The following is a 27483-nucleotide window of genomic DNA, read 5'->3' on the forward strand; positions in this document are numbered from 1 at the left end:
AGATCTTTATTTGTGTAAAAAAAGTAAATACTTTTTATTTATGTGGTTATATTCATATAGTTTCTATGTTATATATGTATGTATATGTGTTGTTTCTTCTTTCCAGAGATAGATTTCAAGGCAAAAGGCAAACTAATAATAATATTTTACTTAATTATTATTATAGAGGATAAACTGTGCAATTGGGGACATCAGAAATTCCTACCATGGGTCAAAATCTTTCCATCATATGCAGGAACTAAAAGTGATGCACAAGAGAAAGAAGGAAGTCCAAGGTAAGACCTACAATGGCAATCACACGAAGTGTTTAGAAGGAACCTAAAATAAGAGCTTTATTTAGCTAACTTTAATTAGCTGAGAAATATAAAGATTAAAGAAGGACTAAGTAAGCAAAAGGGTCATGAGTTAAAGAACAAGAAATCCAAAATATATAGAGAGAACTGACTCTAATTTATAAGAAATCAAGCCATTCTCCAATTGATAAAGGGTCAAAGGATATGAACAATTTTCAGATGATGAAATTGAAACTATTTCCATTCATATAAAAAAGTATTCCAAATCACTATTGATCAGAGAAATGCAAATTAAGACAACTCTGAGATACCACTACACACCTATCAGATTGGCTAAGATGACAGGAACAAATAATGATGAATGTTGGAGGGGATGTGGGAAAACTGGGACACTGATGCATTGTTGGTGGAGTTGTGAACGAATCCAACCATTCTGGAATTATGCCAAAAAGTCATCAAACTGTGCATACCCTTTGATCCAGCAGTGCTACTACTGGGCTTATATCCCAAAGAGCAAAAGGGACCTGTATGTGCCAAAATGTTTGCGGCAGCCCTTTTTGTAGTGGCTAGAAACTGGAAGATAAATGGATGCCCATCAATTGGAGAATGATTGGGTAAACTGTGGTTTATGAAGGTTATGGAATATTATTGCTCTGTAAGAAATGACCAGCAGGAGGAATACAGAGAGGCCTGGAGAGACTTACATCAACTGATGCTGAGTGAAACGAGCAGAACCAGAAGATCTCTGTACACTTCAATGTTTTATGAAGATGTATTCTGATGGAAGTGGATATCTTCAACATAAAGAAGATCCAACTCACTTCCAGTTGATCAATGATGGACAGAGGTAGCTACACCCAGAGAAGGAACACTGGGAAGTGAATGTAAATTGTTAGCACTACTGTCTATCTACCCAGGTTACTTATACCTTCGGAATCTAATACTTAATGTGCAACAAGAAAATGGTATTTACACACATATATTGTATCTAGGTTATATTGTAACATATGTAAAATGTATGGGATTGCCTGTCATCAAGGGGAGGGAATAGAGGGAGGAGGGGATAATTTGGAAAAATGAATACAAGGGATAATATTATAAAAAAAATATTACTCATGCATATATACTGTGGAAAAAAATTCTAAATTAAAAAAAAAAAAAGAAATGACAAGCAAGATAATTTCAGAAAGGCCTGGAAAGATTTACATGAACTGATGTTGAGTGAAGTGAAGAGAACCAAGAGAAGAGTATACACAGAAACATGATTCTGTGATGATCAACTGTGATAGAGGTGGCTCTTTTTAAGAATGAAGTGATTCAAGGCAATTCCAATAGGCTTGTGATAGAAAGTGCCATCTACATCTAGAGAGACAACCATGGAGACTGAATGTGGATCAAAGCATATTTTCACCATTTTTATTGTTAATGTTGTTTGCTTGCTTCTTTTTTCTCCTCATATTTTTTTTTCTTTTGATCTGATTTTCCTTGCACAAGATGACAAATATAGAAATATGTTTAGAAGAATTGCACATGTTAAATCTACATCAGATTACTTGCTGTCTTGGGGGGGAGAGGAAGAAAAATTTGGAACACAAGATTTTACAAAGGTCAATGTTGAAAACTATTTTTGCATGTATTTGGAAAAATAAAAAAATACTTTTAAAAAAGGAAAGGGGACAGAAAGTGAAATTTTTAAAAATAATAAGAGAAAAGAGGAAGGGGGATATTACTTGACTACTTAATCCAATGAAATAGAAATTATAGTCAATAAAGTGTAGTTGATTGAGATTTCAAATAAATATAAAGGAAACAATGGGAGAAGAAAAGAATTGTGATAGAAAACAAGCCTAGATGGGCCCTCTTTGGCTCTTGAAATCCAGGGTTTGCTAATAAACTCAGACCTTTTCATTGTGTGGGCCAATATGAGGGAGAAGGACTTCTGAGATCCCTTTAAGATCCAGAATCTTATGTCATAGACACACGCAAAATCTAGAGCCATACATAGGAAGCCAATCCTAGAACTATGGGGCAAAAGAGCTGTTTCTATCCCGTGTACATAGGTGTTTTATAAATGTTTGTTGAATTTATGTGAATTCAGACCATCAAATATAAATCTTTCATTTTACAGATGAGAAAACGGAAACCCAGTGTGAGGGGAAGTGAACAACTGCTTCTAATATTGCTTCTAATACCCTGCAGGAAGCCACAGGTGAAAAATCTGGTACAACCTTGCCTGAGCCAGCCCTGCTCCCTGTCAGTTAGTTCTCGGGGACTGTTAAGCATGCAAAGAATTAAGAAGCAGGGGGGTAGCTGGGATAAGGAGTGGGGGGAAGGGGGACTTTTTGCATTTATGGAAGCAACATTCAGAAACAGCCAGCTGGAGTCCTGGAGGAAGTCCCCTGACAGAGTGAAAAGGCCATAGCACCAAAGATTGAAGCCATGTGTGGGAAGTGCACAGAGAATAACAGCAAACTCTCCTGTGGAATCCCCAGAGGCTACAGGCCTCCACAGCAAGCCTGGTGGGAAAAAAAATCAATACAAAAAATTTTAAACTCCAGGAATGAGACCCAGGCACTTTTTACTAACCAAACCCAGGAAGCTTGAAAGATTTGGAAAAAACAAAGAACAGACACACCTCTATATACTGGGTTCTTCTTCTCCCACAGGTGTGGTTAAAACAGCTCGACATAAAGGCTACTTATCAATTTGGGGGGGGGGGGGACTCCAGGAGTGATCAAATAAGACCATGAACACAACTGTCATCTTTCCATTCCAAGACAAGAGTATTTCTTAAAAGGAACTGGAAGTTAAGAGAAAGAATAAGAGTAAAATGAAGTTGCTTTTATAATGGACCTCTCTGAACCAATGGAACTTCCACTGTAAAAAGAAGCTTAGATCTGGAGGAATTGGGCCCATTAGATTATTGTGGCATTGTGAAAATTCTAATAGACATGGCCAGAATGCAGCATAAGGACTGTCCGGTTGAGCATCTCTTATTTTTGCTAAGTGACCAGCCAACCTTTTTCCCTAAATATATTTTTTGTATTATCTTCTAATTAATAATACATCATAACAACAAGCATTTGTAACTTCTGTACAAATATTATCTCATTTGATCCTCACAACAATCCTGGCAATATTATTATCCACTTTTTACAGATGACAAAACTGAGGATCTGAGTGTCTGAGATCAGATTTAAATTCAGGTCTTCTTGACTTTAAGTCTAGTTTGATCCACTTAACCAGTCTCATAAAGACTAATTTAAATGTTAGTAGTTATTAAGTAAATTTATCTGATAAACATATTGTATGGTAGATACCAACCACTTAATCCTTCCTTCTCTCCCTGCCCTTTTCTTCCATACTCTCTCCTCTCCCCTCCTTGTCCTTCCTTGTCTTTCCATTCCCTCTCCTCCATTCCCTCCTTCCTTTATCCCTCCCTTCTTTCCTTCCTTTCTTCCTCCTTTCCTCTCTTCCCTTCCTTCCTTCCTCCCTTCTTTCCTTTCCCCTCCTTCCCTCTCTTCTTTCCCTTCCTCCCTCCCTTCTTTCCTTCCTTTCCTCCATTTCTCTCTTCCTCCCTCCCTCTCTCTGCCTTGCACATTGTCTAGGCAGGAATCAGAAAAACTTGAGTTCAAATCTAGCCTCAGACACTTATTATCTGTGTGACTCTGAGCACAGTTTCTTCATCTGTAAAATGGGGATAATAATAATAACTATCTCTCAGGGCTGTTGTGATGATCAAATGAGATATCTGGAAAGCACTCAGCTAGTGCTTGATACATTTCAAATGCTAGTTATTGTTATTATTATTGTTGCAGTAGTTATTGTTGTTACCCTTACTTCACAGGGCTAATGTGAGAACTAAATAAAATGATGATTATAAAGCTCTTAGCATAGTGTCTGGCATATAGTAAGCTCTATATTCAGACTGTTGATGGTTTGGGTTTTTTTGTTATAATTATTGCCATCATCACCCCTTGCCTTCTTTTCTTCCTTCCTTCCAATACTGTTCAATATGGAAAGGCAGCCTGGAATAATGGATGGAGAAGCAGTATTTGCAGTCAGAAAGGATTCAAGTCTCACTATTTCCTTCTCTCTTCTGTGTCCTCAGACAATTTCCAGTTGAAAACCAGGTGCCCATCTACACTGGAGGAGGGATTTCCTCACCACAAGCTCTCTCCATGGTAAAATCACAGATTTTGTGGGGGAAACCCACAATTTTTCAGTGGTATGATTTTAAGAAAATATTCAGTTTATAAAGAGTATGTCACTGAGGAATCTGGGAGAGGGATGAATATGTCTAAAAATAAGAGTAAAAAGTGAAAGATGTAAAAAAAAAATTATCTTAAAACTATTCTAGTTTAAAAAAAAAAAAAGAAAGAAAGAAAAGTTAAAAACGGAAACCCTCTCTTCCCCCTGCTGCCTGTCTCATTTCTTTCTCTGGAAAGTCATGTTTCACCAACTCCCCCAAGGACTTGTACACAGCAGAACTCCTATCATTTCAGAGTTCATATTTTATATCATGGGCGGAAGTCTGATGCTATCAATTCTGAGTGGATCCCAAGGCCACAGGAAGCAGGGAGGGCCCCTCAGGACACAGCTGCGAATAGTTACAGAGCTCTATCTTGGGGAGGAATTTGGAAATTGGGATGATTGCCTGTATTCACTCAATAGGGGCAAGGAGAAGGGGGAGGTGGAAATACAGCAGAACCTCAAACTGTTTTCCAAAAGGCCGTGGCTAACATACTAAAGATGACCCATGAGTGTGAATGGGTTAGCACTTATAAAAGAAGGTCCTGAAAGGCAGTTCTAGGAAGGTTCACCCCATGGTTGAGACCCACAGGTGGACCCAAGATGTGTCCCACATCATCACTTATGAGGCTCTGCCCCCAACCCCCAACCCCTTCCTGTTCAAGGAAGGCTTCCTCCCCATTTTTAATTAAGGCCTGTGTTCTGTTTTGTTTTTTTAAACATTTTCATAACTATTTCAATATAATTAAATCCCTTTGTAAACCTATATATTTTATGCATTTAAAAGCATTACTCTGAGAAGGCATTCATAAGGTTCACTAGACTATTAAGGAAAGACAAGTGTGAACCAGATTGTGGACTTGCCTTCAATACCAAATTGAGGTCTTTGTATTTTATTGCAGAGGCAACAGGTATATCTTCATCATATTGATCTATATCTTACTACTGGACCCAGATGGCTTTGGAGGGGAACATAAGGCTGCTGATTTTACACAGGCTGCCCTCACTCAAATCCAATGTACTTGAATGTCATGGCATTACCTCCCTAATGTCATGGCCCTCTGCGAGAACAGCAACAACAGAGGCAACAGGTAACCAATGAAAATTTTTTAATATTGGGGCGACACACTTAGATCTTATTTTTTTTTTTTAAAGAAAGCAATTTGGCAGTTCTCAAAATAGTGATCTCTGTTGATCTTTTAATTTCCATTCCTATAGAACAAGAAAACTTGTTCCATTTGCAATCCTTTTTGCCAGAGAAATTTTTATATGATCCCAAGTATATAAAATAGGTATACAAAAATTTATATTTTTTTTTACTGATAATAAATTATAATTTCATGGCCCCTACATTCAATTACAAGATGCTATATGAGGTGACAAACTACAGTTTAAGAAGCTTGGATCTAGATATCCTAAAAGGCCCTTCCTTGCTTTTATGATCCCTAATGTGTAATTTAACTTTAAAAATTTTGCCAAGTCACAAGTAAATGTGTAAATTGGAGGAGGATGAGAGTTGGTTTCAGGTGCAATAGGTAGAGAACACTGAGTCTGGAGTCTGTAAGATCCAAGTTCCAATCTGGCATCAGATATTTTTTAGTGTGTGACCCTATTTGTCTGTTGCTTCACCTGTGAAATGGGGATGATGTAGCATCTACCTTCCAGGATTTTTGTAAGAGTTAAATGAGATAAGAGTTGTAAAGCATGCTTAACACAGTTCCAGGCACACAGTAAGCACTATATAAACACTTATCCTCCTCATTTTTATGCTAGTTCTGTTTCTTTTGCTCTGCATCAGTTTATACAAATCTTCTCACGCTTCTCTTGGTTTTTTCCTAGGTATCATTTCTTACAGCACAATTCCTTACATTTGGACGTTTTTCCCCCAGGAAGGGGGCACTTCACTCTCTACTCTAGAGTGTTAAGATGAACACTTTAGTCTGTACCTGAAAATTGTCTGTTTTCCTTTCCTTGGGGATACACAGCCACTAATTAGACTGTAAGAAAGCTGAGCCATTTTACTTCTAAAGTGAAATACAAAATAGCTGGATCATCCCCCAGCTCTAACATGGGACTCAGAGTACCTATCACCGCCCCACCCCCCACCCCCAGCCTGTCCAAATGCCCAAACAAATGTTTTCATTTTTCTTTTCTTTTTGGGGGCAGGAACTGATTTGTGTGGGATGACGTAAAACCTCAGAGTTGTTTTCATTTCCATTATTTGCAGCGTGTTTTATGTGATCATTTACAGTTTGCACACCATTAAAGAAAACTGTTTGTTCACATCCTTTGACTAATTATGTTCCAGGAAATGGCTCATGGTCTTCCAAATGTGTTAATTTCCCTGTACAACGTATGCATGTTTCTTTCACTGAACACATGTGATGCAATTCTGCCTCCCCACATTCTAACGGTTCTCTTATATTCTGTCATTGATTTTATTTATGAAAAAGCCTTTTTAATTTTATGTCCTTGAAATTGTCTTTATCACTTATTTAAGAAATCTCTTGTATAACATAATTGTGAAAGTTATTGGATTACTTTCCTTTCTCTCTCTTTTTTAAAAAGTGCAATTTTTTAAAAACTGGAAGGAATATCAAGACTGATATAGCAAGGCTACTCCAGCAAGAGATTTCTTTGTTCATTACAAGCTAGGATCACATTAGAGTTACACTTCACCTTCCATCTCCCTTTAGAGATTGTCTTTTCTTACTAAAATGTATGGTTCTTGAAGGCAAGAGCTATCTGGCTTACTTCTGTCTGTATACCTAAAACCATGTAAGCATGGGATAAATGGGCTGGCTCTCTCCTTTTTCTTTTTTTTTCTCTCTCCCTTTCTTTGACTTCTTATCTTGCTCTCTTTTTCTCTTTCCTTTCCCTTCCCCTTCTTTTCTCACCTCTCTCTCTTCTTTCTTTATCCCTCTTTCTCTCTCTCTCTCTCTCTCTCTCTCTCTCTCTCTCTCTCTCTCTCTCTCTCTCTCTCTCTCTCTCTCTCTCTCTCTCTCTCTCTCACTTCTTCCCTTGCTTCCTCTTTCTCTCTCTCTGCATTTTCTCTCTCCCTCCCCCCAGCATAAAGCTTATAGATATCTAAAAATGAAATTTGTTGCCACTCTGAGTTAGTAAGATGATTCACAGATATTCCTTGGAGTGAATGAAACAAACTGGCAGAGATGATTTTGCCAAATGTATAATGGAAACAAGAACCATTATTTCACAGGATATCTGATCATCTCCTACTACAGTACAATGACAATTATTTGCAAAAAGACCATTGTAAAAATAATCGTTGCTTAGGCACTGATATTAGTTGCTTGGGATAAAGTAAAACAGAAACTCTAAGCAAAACTCTAGGAGGGGCCAACAAATTAAGACAACATACCCTCTAATATTCAGTGACTTTGATGCAAAGGTGATGATAGAGAGAAATATATGAGAAAGCAGGGGGAAGGAGAAAAGAAGGAGAGAGGAAAAATATGTATAAAGTACACAGAAGTCTCATGCTTTTACACTATGAACACTTTCTTGAAAAATGGAATTCAGAGGCATCACAAAGGCAAGCACCAAACAACACAGCAAAAAAAACCAAACAAAACATTATACATTTACTGACGGGAGCTACCTCAGAATTCACACTCTATATAAAGTCAGAACATCAATGAATCACAGCAAAGACTAGAAGGAATAAAAAACAAGGAGGAAGAACAGTAATAAGAAACCCAATTAATTATGCAATTGAAATGATGTAGTTGTTTGACCCTGAACAAGTCATTCAATCCTATTTTCCTTAGTGTCCTCATCTGTAAAATGAGATAGAGAAAGAAATGACCGCAGTATCTTTGCCAAAAAAAAAAAAACAACCAAAAAAACCTTCAAATGGGGACATGAAGACACAATGACTCAATAACACTACCACCCTGAAATATGTAAATCAGTAACAAACATCAGAAATGACATTGACACAAATTACCATAATTTTAAGCAGACATTTCTGTTATATGGAAAAGCTAAATATTGCTATCACATTTCTAAAGTATTGCTCCTGTATGGTCAGCTCAATGTTTTTAATGTGAATCATGGTAATCTCATTACCAAATGTACAGTGATATATTTTAACAATGAAGTTGATCTGAATTGGCTTTTGAACTTCCTAAATTTTGTTCCTTTTTTTTTTTCTTTTTTAACAGTGCCAGAATAAATTAGGATATATAGTATGTTTATTTATGTTATTTCTCAGTTTTCTTCAACTGCTTAATCTGTGAATTTCAGTTATCAAATGTAATATTAATGTTTATTGAGATGAGAAACCTGATAAAAGGCCTCTCAAAACTACACAAAGCTTCAACCTCCACCTGTAGAACCCAAGTAAAAATAATTTAGTTAAGAGAAAGTTCCATGCTGATTAATTTTTGCAGCTAATTGTGGACTTTGGATAAAGGATCCCATTTACATCAATAACTGAATGATATTTAAAATTCCTGTATGTTTTATTCTACAAAAATCTTGAAAAGAATTTGGTAAAAATATATTATGGAAAAGTAAATAGCATGCAATTCAAGACAAATGGCAGAAAAGTCAGACTCTGCTGTTCTTGGGGAGAGAGCCTTGAGGATTTGGAGTTGCTAGGAGATCTTAATATTCCCAATTTTTAGTACGCATCTTTCCTTCCTTATTTTCTGCCAAAGTCACTTTGTACATAAATTTTATATAACTGTGCAATGGAACATTAAATCTTTGAGGGAAGAGACTATTTGATATTTGTCTTGCTAAAATGAGGACCAAAATGGCATCATGATGCTGAGCACTTTCAAAAATTTACTTGTTGAATAAATGAACAAATATCTGAATAATATCTGGGAAACTGTGGCATAGGGAGAAGAACCCTGAATCAGAGGAACTGAGTTCAAAATCTGGCTCTGCTACTTGAACTCGGGGCTATCTCCAGGAGTGAGCATCTTACAGGTTCAAGGGGAATCCATCATCATCATTGTTATTATTTGCCAAGATGCTCAGCTCAGAACTGTACCAATAAAAGGCCATGCTGCCCAAGGGGCAATGCCATAAGGATACCAAGGACAAGGCACCTACCACTGTTTGACAGGCAGAACCTGCAGGAAACAAATGGAAAAGGGAAATCCATCTGAAAGGTGAGCTGTCAAACAGCGGTAAGGTCTTAGCCATGCTTGATAAAGACGGCATGCTCCCTTTCAGGAAACCAGCTTGGCCTCTCTCTCATGTCATTGCTGTCAGAACATGTTCCCTTGAAGCCTGGATCATGCTGCACAAAGAGCCCAGTGATGGTTATCTCTGGAGAGCATGACACAGCTCCTAGGTGCAGGGCCCTGGAGGCCGGCCAAACCCTACTGCGAAGCACATCCAAGGGAGCTCTCAGGTTACTTTCCCATCCTTCCTCCCTAAAATGCAAAAGCTAAATAAAAGCATGTTCACGTGGAGTTGGCTCTTCTCTGTGTGGCTATACAGCTCTGATTTCTTGGTTTGTTTTTTGTGGCTTAAACTAATGAACTTCAGATAAAAGATAAAAAAAAATTCTGTTCCACCAGACCTTGTATACCAAAACTGTGGCCAGTCCTTGGGAGATGTCAGCAGCATATCTGTAACAGCATGTAGATAGCGCTTTAAGATGTGTGATTCAGTCTAGTAAACATTTATTAAGAGCCTACTTTGTGCCAGGCACTAGGCTAATTATTGGTGATATAAACAAGGAGAGGGAAAAAAAAGAGAGAGAAAGAGAAAGTCTCTGTCCTCAGGAAGCTTACAATCTAATCAGAGAAGACAGCAGACTAAAGGAAGTTGGAAGGGGAGAGGGTTGCGGAGGATTCTTGTATAGGGACATGTGTTTTGAGAGCTGTTGAGTCACCCAGAAAGTTCTGATCTGAGCCTTCCATAAAGGAAGGCTTTAGGGGGAAGTTTATTTTCTATTCCCCAGCCTTCCAACAGAAGGGAAAAGCAATGAGGGAGTGAAGAAGGGGTTAAATAACAAAAGCTGACACAGTCTTCATAATGATGAGGTTTCAGGGAATCGTGACCTTGCCCTAATGGGAAAAAAGGAAAAATAAGAATGCTTCATGGAGTAGAAACCAAGCAGAGCCATTTTTGATGGAAAAATAAGAATCTGGAAAGTGCTTTACATTTATTATCTCATTGGATCCACACAACAATCCTAGAAGATAAGTGCTATTATTATCTCCATTTTACAGAAGAGGAAACTGAGGCAGGCAGAGATGAAGGACTTGCCTACAGTCACACAGATAGATGTGAGCTCAAATCTTAATGACTGTAAGTATACTGTTCTACCCACTATATTCCCATGAATGTTCTAACAAGTTCCATGAACACATCGGATGCATGTCATATCTAAAGATCCCCCCAAAATTTAAGTTTTCTTTTTCCTTCTACCTCCAGCACATGCACCCCAAAACCTGCAGTTTATGCTCCAATCTCAAAAATCTGACTCATTGTAGTAAGGACTGCACAGAGTACTTAAGCTTTTGGTTAAAATCTACTTGCTTTTGCAGAGGAATGGAAACAGACATTAACAAGAGGGCCCAAGCTATTGGAAAATATACAAAAGAAGCCAACTTTGGCAGCAGCCAGGTTCATGCCCAACATTTATGTATAGGGCTTTCAGTTTTCAGGGTGTTCAGCCCCAAAACAACCTTTCAAACTACAACTATCATGATCTCCATGTGACAGATGGAGCAGCTAGGTAGCACAGTGATAAAGTATTGGGTCTGGAGTTATGAAGATGCATCTTCAAGTTATGAAGACTTTAAATCTAGCCTCTGACATTTAGTAACTGTGTGACCTTGGGCAACTCACTTCTCAGCTTCCTCATCAATAAAATAAGCTGGAGAAGAAAATGGCAAATCATTCCAGTATGCTTCCCAAAGTCACAGAGTCAGATGTTACTGAATAACAACAAATCTGACAAATAGGGAAACTGAATGTTAGAGGGATTAAATTCCATGTCCCATAGATAGTAGGTAAAAGAACCAGGAAGAAACTACAGATTTTTACCTGGTTCTCAGACCACATTTTCCACCATTTGTTTATCATCCATAGATCAGGATAGTATAATAACTGGTGGATCAGTCCTATGTAGTGGATAGGGATGGAGGAAGTTAAGAAAACTTGAGCTCAAAGCTTTCTCAGTTAAGTACCTACTCCATGATTCTGAGCAAGTCACTGATTGCCATCTGCTTCAGTTTCCTCATCCATAAAATGAGGAAGACAAGAGTTAAAAATGAAGTCAGTGTTGCAGTACAAAAGCCATGACTTTGATGGAGATAATAAGGCCTAGGGAGTTAATAACTACCTCAAAGTCACCCAGTATTGAAGCAGAATCAGACTTCAATCCTAGACTTTCTGATGACTGTCCACCACTATTCTTACTGGAATACAATGAAAGCCAAGTTCTTACTGAAGAGAATGCTTTTATTTCCCTCCAGAAATGAAGATTTACAAACTTTCCCAATGCATGAATCTTTTTTTTTTTTCCTTTTTTCCCCTTTTATTAATGGTTTTACTTTTTCCGGTTATACATGTATATTAATTTTTAAAATACATATTTCCTTATGGATCATGTTGGAACTATACACGAATCTTTACTTTCTAATTGTTCATCATTAATTTTCTTCTTTCCCTGTTAGGAGTGTCTATGTTCTAGTTTAGGCCACAAAGATTTCTGGCTGAAAAGGATCCAAGGGATCCAGTGAACATCAAGTTCCATCTATGTTGAAAAAGTAGCATGGTACAATAGGCTTTTATAATAGAAGCACAGGATTTAGAATGAGGGAGCTGGGGCTTACTTAGATACTAATTGAATTATTTTGTTCAGCTTCTGTATCTGGAGTCATTTCCTAGGGTAAAAGGAGAAACATTTCTCTTTTAGGACAAATAGCTGTACTTTGATGATATCATGCTAAATTGTGAGCTTCTGACTGATATATTTTCTACCAGAATATACTGTGTTACCTCATCTCCAAGTCAGGCTCAATAACCAACAGAATAAAGAAAGAACTCAGAATGATTGAAGAAGTGAGTGCTTTACCACATCCCTAAAAGACAAGGGAGTTAAACAGAAATAGGAGCCTTCTCTGGGACTGGCTGTACACTGGCTTTGCCCTGCCAGCCAATCTGTGATTTCTTCCTTCCTCCCCCATCTTTGTAGTTCCCTACAGCACCAACCATCAATTAGAGAGCTCAAGGCTCCTTCTAACATCCTGAACAGGATCCTGGGGCCTGCTCGTTGGGGCAGGTTCATTTCAAGCCACTACTCGGAAACAGGGTTTCCTGCCAGGCAAACATTTCAGGAAATGGAATATAACTGGAAGGCATAATTTTAGCCACTGAGTTCATGGAATGGAGCAGGAGGCCATATATTACAGCTGGAAAGAACCTCTAAGGTCATTCAGTTTGACTGCCCCATTTTATAGATGAAGAAACGGAAGCCCATAGGGGTGAAGTGACTTAGGAGCATAGATCTAAAAAAAAATCTCAAAGGCCATATGGTTTAATATTGCAGTTTTATAGATAAGGAAACTGAGGCCCATGGCGGTGAATAGACTTGCAAAACTCACAGAACTTGTGAGGTAGGGTTTAAGCCCAGGACCTCTGACTCCCATCCCAACATCTTTTATACTACATCTGGGGGAGCAGCTTCCAACCAAGCTTCCTACAAGGGCATTCCCAAACTAAACTGAATCACACAAGTCCTCACTACATACCAAGGAGAGATTCAATGGCGCTCTCCCCATAGGCCCCAAAAATGTGGGAGGAAAGTGAAAGGAATAAGCATTTATTATGTGCCAGGAACTGTAATTTGGGCATTGCAATGATTATCTCATTTATTACAGGGGCAAAAACACACAGAAGAATGTGATCACTTAACTGAAGTGGATGAAAGGCTCTATGTCCACTAAATATTTGAAGAAGCTGAGACTCAGTTTCTTCATCTACAAAATTAAGGATTCTAAAAATGGAGCATGAGAGGAAGAACTAATGCAGAGGAAGCAGGTAGGGATGAAGGGTTGGTAATGTTGGGACCTTCCTCTCATCTGGATTGAACAAGAAACAATGTATACATCTGGAAGGGTACAGAAGTCTCAACTTGTACCGAAGTAAGAAAACTAGGATGGGGCAAAGGACTTTTTAGAAGGATATGTGAATTGAAGCTGGGGGGTAAGGGAAAAGAAGGGGGGAAGTCTTAGAAGAGTGGGTGAAGTGATGGGTGGGAGAAGCTAAGGTGTAGGGATAGGGTAAAAAAAAGGCTGGGAAAGAAAAGAAAACAGTGAATAACAATAAGATGGAGGGAAATTCACAAATAGTAATTATAACCTTGAATGTGAATGGGATGTTCAGAGCACCTCTCTTTGAGGTGGCAAAGAATTGGAAAATGCAAGAATCCCTATCAATTAGGAAATGATTGAACAAGCTGACAAATGATGAGCTTGGTGATCTTAGAAAGGCATGAAAATACCTGCATGAAATAATGAAGAGTGAAGTGAGCAGAACTAAGAGAATACTGTATATAGTAACAGCAACATTGTTTTAAGAACAACTTTGAACAACTAAGTCTTTTTTGATTTAAATATACAAATGAAAAATAAAGGACATATGAATACAAACACTACTGCATCCAGAGAAAGAACTTATAAATGTAAGTATGTATAGAATAATTTTACATATATATGCCTATTGTGTCTAATGATAGCCATGGGAGGGGAGAGAGAGAGGAAAGAAAAAAAGGGAAAAAAAAGAAATTTACAGGATAACTTTGTTGTACATTTGAAAGGAATAGCAAGTTGTGCATGATAGAATTGTAGTTTCATATACAATCATATTTTTTATTGTATTAGTTATAGAAATGCTTGTTTTGTTTCAGAATATAAATAAATTTATAACATAAATATAAAATATTTATATAAAAATATATAATATAATATAAAAATATAAAATAAATTTATAATCCAAAATTAAATATAATAAGAATATATTATACAGAATATATATTATAAAACATATTAAGAAATAAAATAAATTTATAATCCAAAATAAAATATAATAAAGTAAAATAAAATAAAATAAAATGGTGGATTTGGTCTTGATGGTCCTCTGTGGTCCCTTTAAATTTGGGTCTACAATCCTATGAAGATGTGGAACCGAAGGGGAAGAAAGGGACAAGCAAGCCCATCAGGAGCCCTATTACAATTGGCCATAGATTATTCAGAAGGATCTCTCTACCCTCTTATTTTTATAGAAAAATAGCCACCAATTGTTCCAACATCACAGAGCTCAACAAGAAAATAAAAGGAGCTTTCCTCTCATTTGTAATCTTGCCTATCTCTGAGAGGAAGCCTACTGGTGCTGTTGCTGATGAGGCCTGGCACATCCAACACTCTGGAGCTGACTTGGGAAAGCTCAATTAATGCCCTTGGATAATGAGTTCCTCCATCAGCACTTGTAGAACAAGGATCTACTTTGTGCTGATGAATGTGAATACATTTGTAGATATTCTGTCCTACTTTTCCTACTCTTTTTTTCTCCTTTTTTTCCTGTACTCGGCTGAAAGGGAGAGTATTCTGGGGAGATTTTCTCTTTCATTTATTGAAGCAATGATTCACAGGGTCACTATCATGGAGAAGGTATGTGTAGCCAAAACTGGAGGTAAGGGAATGGGGGAGCAGTGACAGCAGGAGCTGCCATTTTCAACAACATCTGGGGGAGTGATAAACTTCCATGCTACATAGATTTAGGGCTTGTAGGCTTATAGACTAGTAAGAAATTAGTAATTATAAAGCCAAGAGTCAGATAAGGCTAAATTAACACTACCAGTTCAATAAATATTCTCTAATTAATGCAATTATAATAACTATAAAACAGGGATTCTTAACCAGGGGATTGTGATTTTAAAAAATATTTTAATAACTGCATTTCACTATAATTGGTTTTCTTTGTAATTCTACTCTGAAGAGGAAAAGGCCAAAAAGAACCTGAAGTCAATGAAAAATCTACACTGGGCGGAAACTCTAGGAGGTCTACATAGCTCAACAGATCATGAAAAGAATGCTGACATATGGCAAGTGATTTTTAAAAGGAAATGGACCACTACTAAGTCTGTATCCCAAAGAGATCAAAGAAAAGAGAAAAGGACATATTTGTACAAAAAATATTTACAGAAGCCCTATTTGTGGTGGCAAAGAATTAATTAGAAACTGAAGGTATGCCTATTAATTGGGGAATGCTGAACAAGTTGTACTATATGATTGTGATGGAACACTATTGTGCAATAAGAAACAATGAACTCAGTGGTTTCAGGAAAACATGTAAAAACTTAGATGAACTAATGAAAGTGAATTGAGCAGAACCAGAGTAACAGCAATATTATAAGGATGATTAACTGTAAAATGTTTAACCATTTTGATCAAGATAATGATCCAAGACAATTCTAAGACAATACAAAGGACCCACGATAGAAAATATCTATCTACAAGAGAACTGATGAACTCTTGAGTGCAGATTGAAACATACTTTTTAAAACTTTATTCTTCTTGTTTGTATGTGTGTATGTGTGTTTTCTTTTGCAACATGGCTAATATGGAAATATGTGCATGACTTCACATGTATAATTAAAATCATATTGCTTGCCTAAGTCTTAAGGCATAAAGGAGGTGTAGGAGAGAGAAAATTTGGAACCTCAAATTGTGAAAAGCAAATATCAAAACATTTTTACATGTATCTTAAAATTTTTTAATTAAACTTTTTTTTTTTTTTAAAAAGGAAATAGATATGATCAGAATGGAATTATGAAAAGTTACTTTTAAAGTCTTATGGCACAAATTGTATTATCAGCCCAAGGGGACTAACACTGGTTACTTAAAAAAAGATGGCATCTGCCATCCCTGCCATGAACTAATGTTGTTTCCCACCATAGTGCACAACATGCAAAAACATTCTAAGATTTGATTATATCAACAACATATTTTATGGCTAATGCCACAGTAAGAACCATAAGATGAAAGGCTAAAATAAATATTTCAGAATACCAAGCAGTAGTCTGAGAGAACTATTAAAGATCTGGATGTAATTTGTGCACATTTTTCAATCAATATCTGGCTGGTACAAGTTTTTGTTTTATTTTGTTTTTTAAAAGCACAAACACCAAAGAGTCTGAGTAAAGGCAGTAAAGAAGAAAAATAATGGAATCACGGGAGGAAGGGTGGGAGAGAAGGGAAGATGAGAGTAGAAAATTTTGGTGACCTTAATCAAAAATTGCAAATGAAAACCAAAAGGCTGTGGTCATACATACAATGCATCAAAGCAGTACATAGAACAGCATGTACAATTCAATATCAAAAGTTATATTATAGAAATTTGAGAAGCAAGAAGAAAAGAAAGGACAGAAAGTCACCAAAGAAGGAAAACATGGGGAATTTCTACAAGGCATGTAGCCCTAGGAAGTCCAACAAAATGGAATCCAAGTTTGATCAAATATAAACAAGAATGTTTGTTTACCATGAATCTAATGAGAGTCAGAATGGTTACATCAAGGGAGGTGACTGATATTGGCTTCTCTACAAAACTGGAAAGTTGGCAGAGCTCACCTCACAGTGGCCCAGGAATTACAGGACAACTACTTTGTCAGCTTTCTCCATGATACAAATCCCATCTTTCTCAACAAAAGGCATCACCTCTTTATTACCAAAAATAGAACACCAGGCAGGATTTGAACTCAGCTTCTCTGGACCTTAGCCCTCTCTATCTGTCCCATCATGCTTCTTCTGTAAAGCAGCAAGAGTTTAATCTGAGCTGCTATGACACTGGCAGAATCACAGTCTATAGAAAAGGGCCTTTAGGGAGCATTCTAGCTCAATTTTGGAATCACTCATCCCATAAATAAGAACTGGGATTAGAGCAGAAGCATATGGCAGGTCTTCTGGATTCCGGATGAAACATTTTCACCCTCAATTGTGTTTGCTAGATATTTGCATGCCGTATTACCCAGAGCTTCAGCCCCCTCTTCCTCTGCCTGCCAGGAAACCAAACTCCCATGCTTGTGACTTGGGTCCAGCAACCATCCTTCTTGCATCCCTCCTGGGCTTGCCTTCCTAATCTAGTTTTAAATCTATACCTAATCTATCTATATGTACTCTTCTCCTAAACAATAAAAGCATCCACAGGGCATGGAGTATGTTGCACTTGGCTTTATACCTCCAGGACTGGGCATATAGTAAGGGAAAGGGCATAGGGATTAACAATGATTTCACTGCTGCAGGGACCTCCTGAATGAGGAAACTATCTACCAATGCACATTGGCAACCCAAATGTGTCAGAGTCAGAACTTGAACCCAGGTCTTAATAGTGTCACTGATGGCAGAAACTAGGCATGGACCCACATTTAACACCACATACTAAGATAAGATCAAAATGGGTCCAAGATTTAGGCATAAAGAGTGAGATCATAAATAAATTAGAGGAACATAGAATAGTTTACCTCTCAGACTTGTGGAAGAGGAAGGAATTTGTGTCCAAAGGAGAACTAGAGATCATTATTGATCACAAATAGAAAATTTTGATTACATTAAATTAAAAGGCTTTTGCACAAACAAAACTAATGCAAACAAGATTAGAAGGGAAGGGAAATGGGAAAATATTTTTACAGTTAAAGATTCTGATAAAGGCCTCATCTCCAAAATATACAGACAACTGACTTTAATTTATAAGAAATCAAGCCATTCTCCAATTGATAAATGGTCAAAGGATATGAACAGACAATTTTCAGATTATGAAATGAAAACTATTTCCACTCATATGAAAGAGTGTTCCAAATCACTATTGATCAGAGAAATGCAAATTAAGACAACTCTGAGATACCACTACATACCTGTCAGATTGGCTAGGATGACAGGAACAAATAATGATGAATGTTGGAGGGGATGTGGAAAAACTGGGATACTGCTGCATTGTTGGTGGAGTTGTGAAAGAATCCAACCATTCTGGAGAGCAATCTGGAACTATGCCCAAAAAGTTATCAAAATGTGCATACCCTTTGATCCAGCAGTGCTACTACTGGGCTTATATCCCAAGGAAATACTAAAGAAGGGAAAGGGACCTGTATGTGCCAAAATGTTTGTGGCAGCTCTTTTTGTAATGGCAAGAAGCTGGAAAATGAATGGATGTCCATCAATGGGAGAATGGTTGGGTAAATTATGGTATATGAAGGTTATGGAATATTATTGCTCTGTAAGAAATGATCAAGGAATAGAGAGGCTTGGAGAGACTTACATCAACTGATGCTGAGTGAAACGAGCAGAACTAGGAGATCATTATACACTTCAACAATGATACTGTATGAGGATGTATTCTGATAGACATGGATGTCTTCAACATAGGGAAGAGCTAATCCAATTCCAATTGATCAGTGATGGACAGAATCAGCTATATCCAGAGAAGGAACACTGGGAAATGAGTGTAAACTGTTAGCATTTTTTTGTTTTTGTTTTTCTTCCCAGATTATTTTTACCTTCTGAATCCAAGTCTTCCTTTGCAACAACAACAACAACAAAATTCGGTTCTGCACATATATATTGTACCTAGGATATACTATAAGATATTTAATATGTATGGGAATGCCTGCCATCTAGGGGAGGGGGTGGAGGGAAGGAGGGGAAAAATTCGGAACAGAAGGCAGTACAAGGGATAATGTTGTTAAAAAAAAAATTACCTATGCATATGTACTATTAAAAAAAAAGTTATAATCATAAAATTAAATAAACACACAAATAAATAAATAAATAAAAATAGTGTCACTGAAGATCACATGAGCTATCCTGTCTTTAATAACCAGATGTATTTCCATCTAGACATGAAGGGGACTATTATATTGCCTGTCACAACACATGCTTAATAAACATGTTTTCTTTTATTCATTCATTCACTCATTGTCCACATTATTTATTCCTAGGGCCCAAATGTCCATCCCCCCCTTTTTTTTTGAAATAATTTTGATTCTCATTTTTAATGAAACTAATCTGCTCAGAGTCACCAGGCAGGCCTAAGACCCACTATCTAGGCAGGAGGCAGGTCAATGAGGTGAAAGGAGCACTCTGTGTTGGAAATAAAGCTGGCCAAGGAGGTGAAATTGATGACTGGCATTTCCGGCTGGCAAAGGGAAGGGCCCTCTGGCTTCAAGAGGGATCAGACTGGCTGTCGCCACGGACAGTGCTCTCCTCCTCAATATGACAGAGGGCCACGGAGACAGGATCAACTGGGGAACTTGGTCTGAAGACCTTGGAGTTCAGCATTGAAAGAAACCTGTTACCCAGGCTTTACAAGGCTTTTATGCCTTTCAAAGAGGATTTAGATTCTTATCTTAATAAGCAATTTTGTTAAACTCCAATTGGATATCAAGTATGTGATCTTGCCTCAAAAACCTATCTAACTATCTGCCCTACATAAATCGATAATCCCTCCTTGTACACATGTGGGATTGTGAAACATCCCCCACTGAGGCATTCCTCACTTCCTCTCCCTTTTGCCTTGGGACAAGGGAAAGTTGTCTTCCTCAGGAGTATTTGGAAAAGGAGGCAATTATGACCAGAAAGCATCCATTGTATCAGTTGTTCTCAGGGACTTTCTACTAAGATCTGTTTGGCAGGAAATAAAATCCATGTCACAAGGCTTTTTTTTTAAAAAAAAAATTAAGCTGAATTAACTCAAGCCCACAGAATAATATTCACCAGAAATGTTGATGGGAATCCCAGTCCGAAGCGCATTACATATCACTGTAACTCAGTCTATGGACGTAGAATCCTCAATAATGGGCTGAATGGTAAAATATTCAGGCAGCAATCCTGTTTTGTAAGATCATATAGAAAAACAGAAGTAGTTTGATGATTTGTCTTGCTTCCGTGGAGGTATTTAAGCAAAGGCTGAAAGATACCTGTTGTTCCCTTTTGTACATATGGATTGGACTATAGAGTCTCTGATCTTTCTTCCAATTTGATTGCCCCCACAAATGCCAGTGATGCAGACTTAATGGGGGGAAAGATCGTGATGAGAGGCCATTATCTACACAGTATCACTGGCTTCAGAGGTGGAAGGGAGACCACCCTGGAGATGCTACTCCTGGTTGCCTCTAGGATACAATTAAAAAACAAAACAAAACAAAACAAAACAAACAAACAAAAAAAACCTTCTGTTTTGTCATTTAAAGCTCCTAGCAAGACAACTCCAGCCCACCCTTCCATACTTATTACACTACTTTTATAAGGAGAGGCAGTGCTGGTCAAAAAAGATCTGTGTTCAAATGCGGCCTCAGATGATTGTTGGCTGTGTAACCCTGGGCTATTTGCCTCAGTTTCTTTACCTATAAAATAGCATCTGCCTTTCAGGGTAGTTGGGAAGATCAAATGAGAGCGCATTTGTAAACTGCTAGACAGTGTCTGGCAGCAGCAGATGTAATAAAGGTTTGTTTCCTTCTGTCTTCCTTTTCCCTTCTTCTGCCTTCCAGTCAAACTGGGCTGACTGCTGCTCTTTATTTACAACATCCCAGCTTCCACCAGCAGGCCTTGGCCGTGACTGTCTCTCCAAGCTTTTCTCATCACCACTCATTCTCACTACCTCCTTTTGGTTGAAGCTGATTTACAAGGTCAGCTCAAGGACAACCAACTACCAAAGCCTTTGTTGATCCCTCCAGCTTATGGTGTCCTTCCTCAAATTACTGTGTATATGGACACACAGGCATGTGTGTATGTGTGTTTATCCCATACTCTGTAAACTCCTTGGAGGCAGTAAGACATTTTTTTTAACCAATTCAAGAATGATCTTTTAGCCCAGTTCCCCTATTTCATAGAAAAGGAAACTAAACCCAAGGAGAATGAGGTCATAGCTCTAAGACTTAATTTTATACTTCTCTCTTCAATGCTTTCTCTATTAGGGAAAATAAGACCTTTTGATACCACACAATTAATCACAGTATCATCAGGACCATAAGAGTCATACTGAATAGGAGAATAAGATGGATTAAGTTAACACTGTTCATGAAAGCACTGAAGTCTGAGCTCTGAGACCCACTCTGAAATATCAGATAAAAGATCATTTATGAAGTCAAGGTTAGAAATTTAGAAGTAGAACTAGCCATTTCAGAAAAAACTAAGCTATCAGAGAGGATAAATGACAAATGACAAATGACAAATGAGGGAAGTGTTGAACCTAGGTACTCTGACTCCAAACAGCATTCTGTAGTTTGGTGGTAATTCTATCTTTGATAAAAAAGAATCAGCCTCTTACAGGATAGAAGAGCACTAATAAACAAGTAAATGAATGAATGAGTGAAATCTAGGCTCTCTCACCAAATTGGGGAAGTTTTCTATTTTAAGCAGTATATCAAATTTCTGATCATTAACTAAGAATCCAGAAGACAACTTCATTATTGTCAAATCTATTGTGTTCATCTTATTGTTGTATGACTGTGAAATCTGGACAGTGTACCAGCCTCACGCCAGGAAACTGAATCGTTTCCATTTGAATTGTTTAGGAAGATTCTGATGATTACCTGGCAGATTAAGATACCAGACACTGAGGTCCTTTCTCAAACTAAAGAACTTAAGTGTTCCAACTCTACTGCAGAGAGCACAACTCTGTTGGTCTGGCCACACTGTTCAAATGTCAAATGTACACTTGCCAAAAAGGTTATTTTATGGAAAACTCAAATGAGGAAAGCATTTGAAAGGTCAGAAAAAGTGATACAAGGACACTCTCAAGTTATCTCTTAAGAACTTTGGAATTGACTATATGACATGGAAGACAATAGCCCAGCAGGGCCCAGCATGGGGAGCCCTCATCAGAGAAGGTGCTGTGCTCTGGGAGCAAAGCAGAATTGAATTAGCTCAGAACAAATGTCTAAATGTGCATAGTTAGAGAAGTGACCCCAAATGTTCAAAGGAACCTTTTGTGTTCAACCTGTGGCAGAGCATTTTGTGCTCCTATTTTGTAGCTCTGGTCAGCCACAGTCGGACACACTAACTTGACTAAGACAGTGATATCATTTTGGTCCTTTCGGAGAATGATGGATAATCACTCTCATCACCAACTAAAGCATAAATTGAGAGAGAATTATATTCTACTTTCCCCACATCCACCTCTGACTTCCACTTCCCCAAAATAGGCTGGAATCTACTAATTAGTAACATTTTTCTCATCTGAACTGTGTCCTTTTAAGATGGCTAGCAAAATCCTATTTCCTTTTAGACTCAAAGACACTGAATCCCCTTTCATCACCAACTCCTATAGAGTATATATACTCTTTTAGAGTATAAAGAGTATTATTTCCTATACTCTTAACCCTAAACCACATCAATTCTAGGCCTGTTTTGTCCCACTCTGGATCTTGCCACTTCATCCATCTTGTACACTAGGAATTCCCATTCCATAATTTATAAAATGCCTTTTATTTTAACTCTCTTTCTCTTGTGTTTATACCATTTTTCTCTTGCTCACAGAACCAAGAAGCACCTCCCAGATGATATTGGATCTAGGATCATGCTTTTCTATTACTAGATGTACTTTTGTTCATAGCCTCCAACTCACTGACTTTTAAAAAGGAGCTGGAATATAGTTTGTTCCCCACTTCTATTTCCAGGTTTTCTTGCCATTATCACTGAACAACCTCCCTCTGTTTATCTTTTCTCACTCTAACCAAAGTCATCAGTCAATCCACACTTACTAACCTAAATCGTATTCTTTCTCCTCAAGTCCTCCATCCAATTTCTCAGCTGATGATCCTGCCATACTTTACTGAGAAAATAGAAGCCATATAACTTAAGTCCCTCTTTTCCCTCTCTCTCCATCTCACATCCTTCTGACATTATGTCCCATTCTCTCCCTTTATTCTGATGAAGAGGTGGTCCTTCTCTTTACCAATACCTCTAATGTACCTGGATCCCATCCCATCTCATCTTCTTCAACAGACTGCCTCCATAATTACTCTAGCCAATTTTTAATCTAATGTCTCTGTACTTACTGATTCTTTCCATTTTGCCCAAGTCTTCTCTTTCCTTAAAAAAAAAAAAAAATCAAAAACCTTCTTACCAGATTCTATTATCCCCCAATCTATCATCACACAGCTCTTCTCTTTTTCAGGACCAAACTCCTTGGGGAAAAAAAAAATGTCTATACCTGTTGCTTCCACCTTTGACTTTTCTCTACTCAGTTCTTGGAAATCTCCTTAACCCTCATAACTCATATGAAACTTTTACTTTAAAAAGATATTAGTAATCTCTTGATTTTCACATATGATGGTTGTTTTAAATTTCATAATCTTTCCTGACCTGTCATAAGTGACACTGTTGACTACAACACTCCCCTGTACACTCTCCTGTTTTGTGTTTTTCTTGACCTTACCCTCTCTTGATTCTCCTATCTATTTGACTGCTCATTCTCAGTTTTCTTTACTGAATCATTATTACCACACCTATTATTATCATACCCTCTGTGCTTGGGGTTACCCCCCAAAGTTCTCTCCTGAGTTTCTAGTTAGCTACATTTTATTAGCTGCCATGGATTCAATTAGTATCCTATATAGATAACTTTCAGATCTATACTTTAAAATTTCATTTCTCTCTTAAGCTCCTACTTTCCCATCTGCCTAACTGAGATTTTTGTACAGTGCTTAGTGCACAGTAGGCACTTAATAAATGCTTCTTCTCTTCCCCTAATTTGACATTTGAATAAAATATTTCACACATCTCAAACTTAACACACCCCAAATAGAAATAGTTTCTGTTCACCAAAGTCCATCCACCAAAATCATCCATCTTTATTTTTTAATTTATGTATTTTTAATTTATGAAATAAAACAATCATTTCTACAATAGCATAATAAAAAAGATGATCGCACATGAAATTGCAAATCTATTACGTACAATTTACTATTCCTTTTATATATGTAAAAATTATCATGTAAATTTCTTTTTTTTTTCCTTTTCTTTTTCCTCTCTGAACCTTTCTTTCTTTCTTTGAGGGAACACTGGGAACTGGCAACTAAGGACATTCAATTCTGCTACCAATAAATCCCCTTTTTTCCTTTTCAGTCCTGCTCAGTTTAAGAAGGCATGCATGTGTGTGCTATGTGTGGTCTGTTTTATCAAATGTTTGAGAGAAGGATTTTCTGATAACTGAGTGATAACATTTCTGATCTGAATTTGAGGCTTTTGTTTGAGCCCAGGAAGCTGGTGGTAGGTTACTTTACACTGAGGAAACAGCCTCCTTATGAATCTCTGTCCTAATATATGTTTTGGGGGGTGGTTGGGAAGTATTAGGGGTTGAGTGACTTGCCCAGGGATGCATAACTACTAAGTATCTAAGGCTAGATTTGAATCAAGTCCTCCTTTCTCTATAGTCAGTGCTCTTGTTACTGTACCACCTAGCTCTCCCTTGGTATATGCTCTTACAAATTAAATCAATTCTCCTCTTGTTTGGAGGTATATATCAATTTGCGATTTAACATCTACTGCTATGGAAGAAATGCAAAAAGTGTATTTCAAACTGGGATAATTTTCATGAAACTAAACTTCTATCCCCTCTCCAAACACACATACACAATAAATAAGCATTTATTATTTATTAAACATTCATTTTGTGAAAGGTGTTGTACTATACTCCACACAATATACATCCTTACAAAGAATAACCAAGAGTGGAGATTGGACTGAGGATATTAAGGAGTGACCACCTAGTTTAGTGGAGAGAAGACTGCCTTGGGAGTCAGGAAATACTGGATTCAGACACTGCCCTCAGGCAAATTCTGATTGTGTGCCCATAGACAAATCATTTAAGAGATCATAAGACAAATTCTATTTATAAATCCCCAGAGGAATTGCTTATCTGCACAATGGGAATTCCTTCTGTAGATTAAAAATTATTGGTCCAGCTCATAATAAAATGGAAACAGATTGTATATAATGAGGCTGGTTTCCCTGTATGGGAAACTTCATCTTAATTGGAACAGAAGATGACAGAAGGATTCATAAAATGAAAATAAATAAGTTCACGGGTAACATTGTTGGGAAAAGATTTGGATTCAGAGGAAATGGGTTTAAATTCTGCCTTCTAGCTTGTTCAAGCACTGGCAAGTTACAGTATTTTGGGGCTTTTATTTCCTCATTTGTGTAAGGAGGTGACTGAATGAGATGGCCTCTAAGGGACTTTGCAGTTCTAATTGTATCATCTTATGAATAGTAGGGTTAATATTTCTGTTCCTCACCTTTCGGGTCCATTGCAAAGACTACAGATTCTACCAGAACCACAGGATTTCAGAATTGGAAAGGCTCACACCAAGATTAGAAAGAGAAATGAGCCTGGATGATATAGATCTCAGTTTCTCATCTTTATAAACAGTTGGAGCTGAGGGCCTTTAAGGGTCCTCCCAGCTCTGAATTGATGAATCCATAAAAAGAGCCATACTACAACCTTACCAGCAAATGGCCTTGAAAGACCACGGGGTTTTCCTTCTTCCTTCCCTCCTTCTACATCTTAAAGCATCCTATTTTATAGATGAAGAGTTCTACTCAAGAGGAAACTTTCCCTTATCCTGATCTGAAATTGGCTTCAAGTGACTTCACCTATAGGCTGCAATAAGGAAGTGGGATTAGAGAACTAGGGATGCCCTTAAAAGCTGTCATTATCTGTTCCTATAGAGAGAATAAGGATACATTGCATCATGGCAGAATGCTGGCTTGGATCAGAGGGACTGGGATTCAAATCCTACCCTATTTCACCTTATAGAGATCTTTTAATCTGATCAAATCTGTTTCCTCCTCAGAAAAATGTTTATAGTATCTCTGGAAATGTCAATTATCATTGTTATTCCACCAAAGCCTGTTTTCCCTGAAGTCTACATGCAAACATAGACATGCCTAAGGCAAGGAGGATTTGGCCAAATGGATGCAAACTGGACTCCATATGTAAGAATGTAAAAAAAAAAAAAAAAATTTTACATCATTCAGATCGTCAATTTGAAGAAAAAGTTAATGTTTGTTTACAAAGAGAAAGACAAACATATTGGGCTAATTAGACTTAAATGTCTTTAATGAAATACTTTTTTAAAAATGTCTGTTTTTCAAATTTTACATCAATCTTTTTTGTGGTTTAGCAGATCTAAGATGCCAATCTGAAGAATGGCTGGCCCATTAAAAATGGCCCAGATTTTACACATAAGCATTTATATGCTAGGTGGTGGCTAAGTGGCATAATGCATAGAGTGCCAAGCTGAGAGTTAGGAAGATCTGAGTTCAAATGCCGACAACTCAGACACTTACCAATGACAATGGGCAAGTCACATCACACTATTAGCTTTAGTTCCTCATCTGTAAAAAAAAAAAAAAAAAGTAAGCTGGAAGAGAAAATGGCAAACCATTCCAGTGTCTTTGCCAAGAAAACCCCAAATGGGGTCACAAAAAGTCAGACATGACTTAAATGACTGAACAACAAAAGAGAATTTATGAATATAGGAAACATGAAGCAATTCATCTAATTCTTTCTGGGAGAGAAAGACTGGTTTAAGCATGTACCCAGTAGTCAAATTTCAACACTTAAATCTGTTCAGACATCTTTTTCGGCTTTGTATGTAAAAAAGAATTATAACTGTCAATAGTTTTACCCTAGATTAAAAAATATTTTTTATTGATGCCTTTAGTCTAGCTCATAGACATTTCAACACTACCCCTCCTTCTGCCCACTGAACTCTTCCCCTGTGATGAAGAAAAACAACAGAGCAAAGACAGATGCCTGACCACCACATCTGACATGGCACTCATGTAAAGTCCCTGATATCTTGGATGTTACAGTAATCCAGGAAAAAAAACAAAACAAAACAAAACAAACAAACAAACAAAAAAAACCACACACATACAACCCAAACCCT

The 27483-nt window shown here is 37.4% G+C and overlaps 1 protein-coding gene across 4 annotated transcripts in view; it reads right to left on the minus strand.

Moving 5' to 3' along the window:
• AFG2A (AFG2 AAA ATPase homolog A) overlaps positions 1–27483 on the minus strand; it is a 240830-nt gene that overhangs the window by 69211 nt on the left and 144136 nt on the right. The window contains exon 15 of one of the 4 annotated variants that reach the window (XM_074273700.1): positions 26879–26926. The exons of the other annotated variants lie outside the window; for them this stretch is intronic. Coding sequence (XP_074129801.1) covers positions 26915–26926 — 12 coding nt within the window. The 3' untranslated portion in view covers positions 26879–26914. The remainder of the gene's footprint in view (positions 1–26878; positions 26927–27483) is intronic. 4 annotated transcript variants of the gene reach the window in all.

The sequence above is a fragment of the Sminthopsis crassicaudata genome, chromosome 6 (assembly GCF_048593235.1).
Source record: "Sminthopsis crassicaudata isolate SCR6 chromosome 6, ASM4859323v1, whole genome shotgun sequence".
In the NCBI taxonomy this organism is placed as follows: domain Eukaryota; kingdom Metazoa; phylum Chordata; class Mammalia; order Dasyuromorphia; family Dasyuridae; genus Sminthopsis; species Sminthopsis crassicaudata.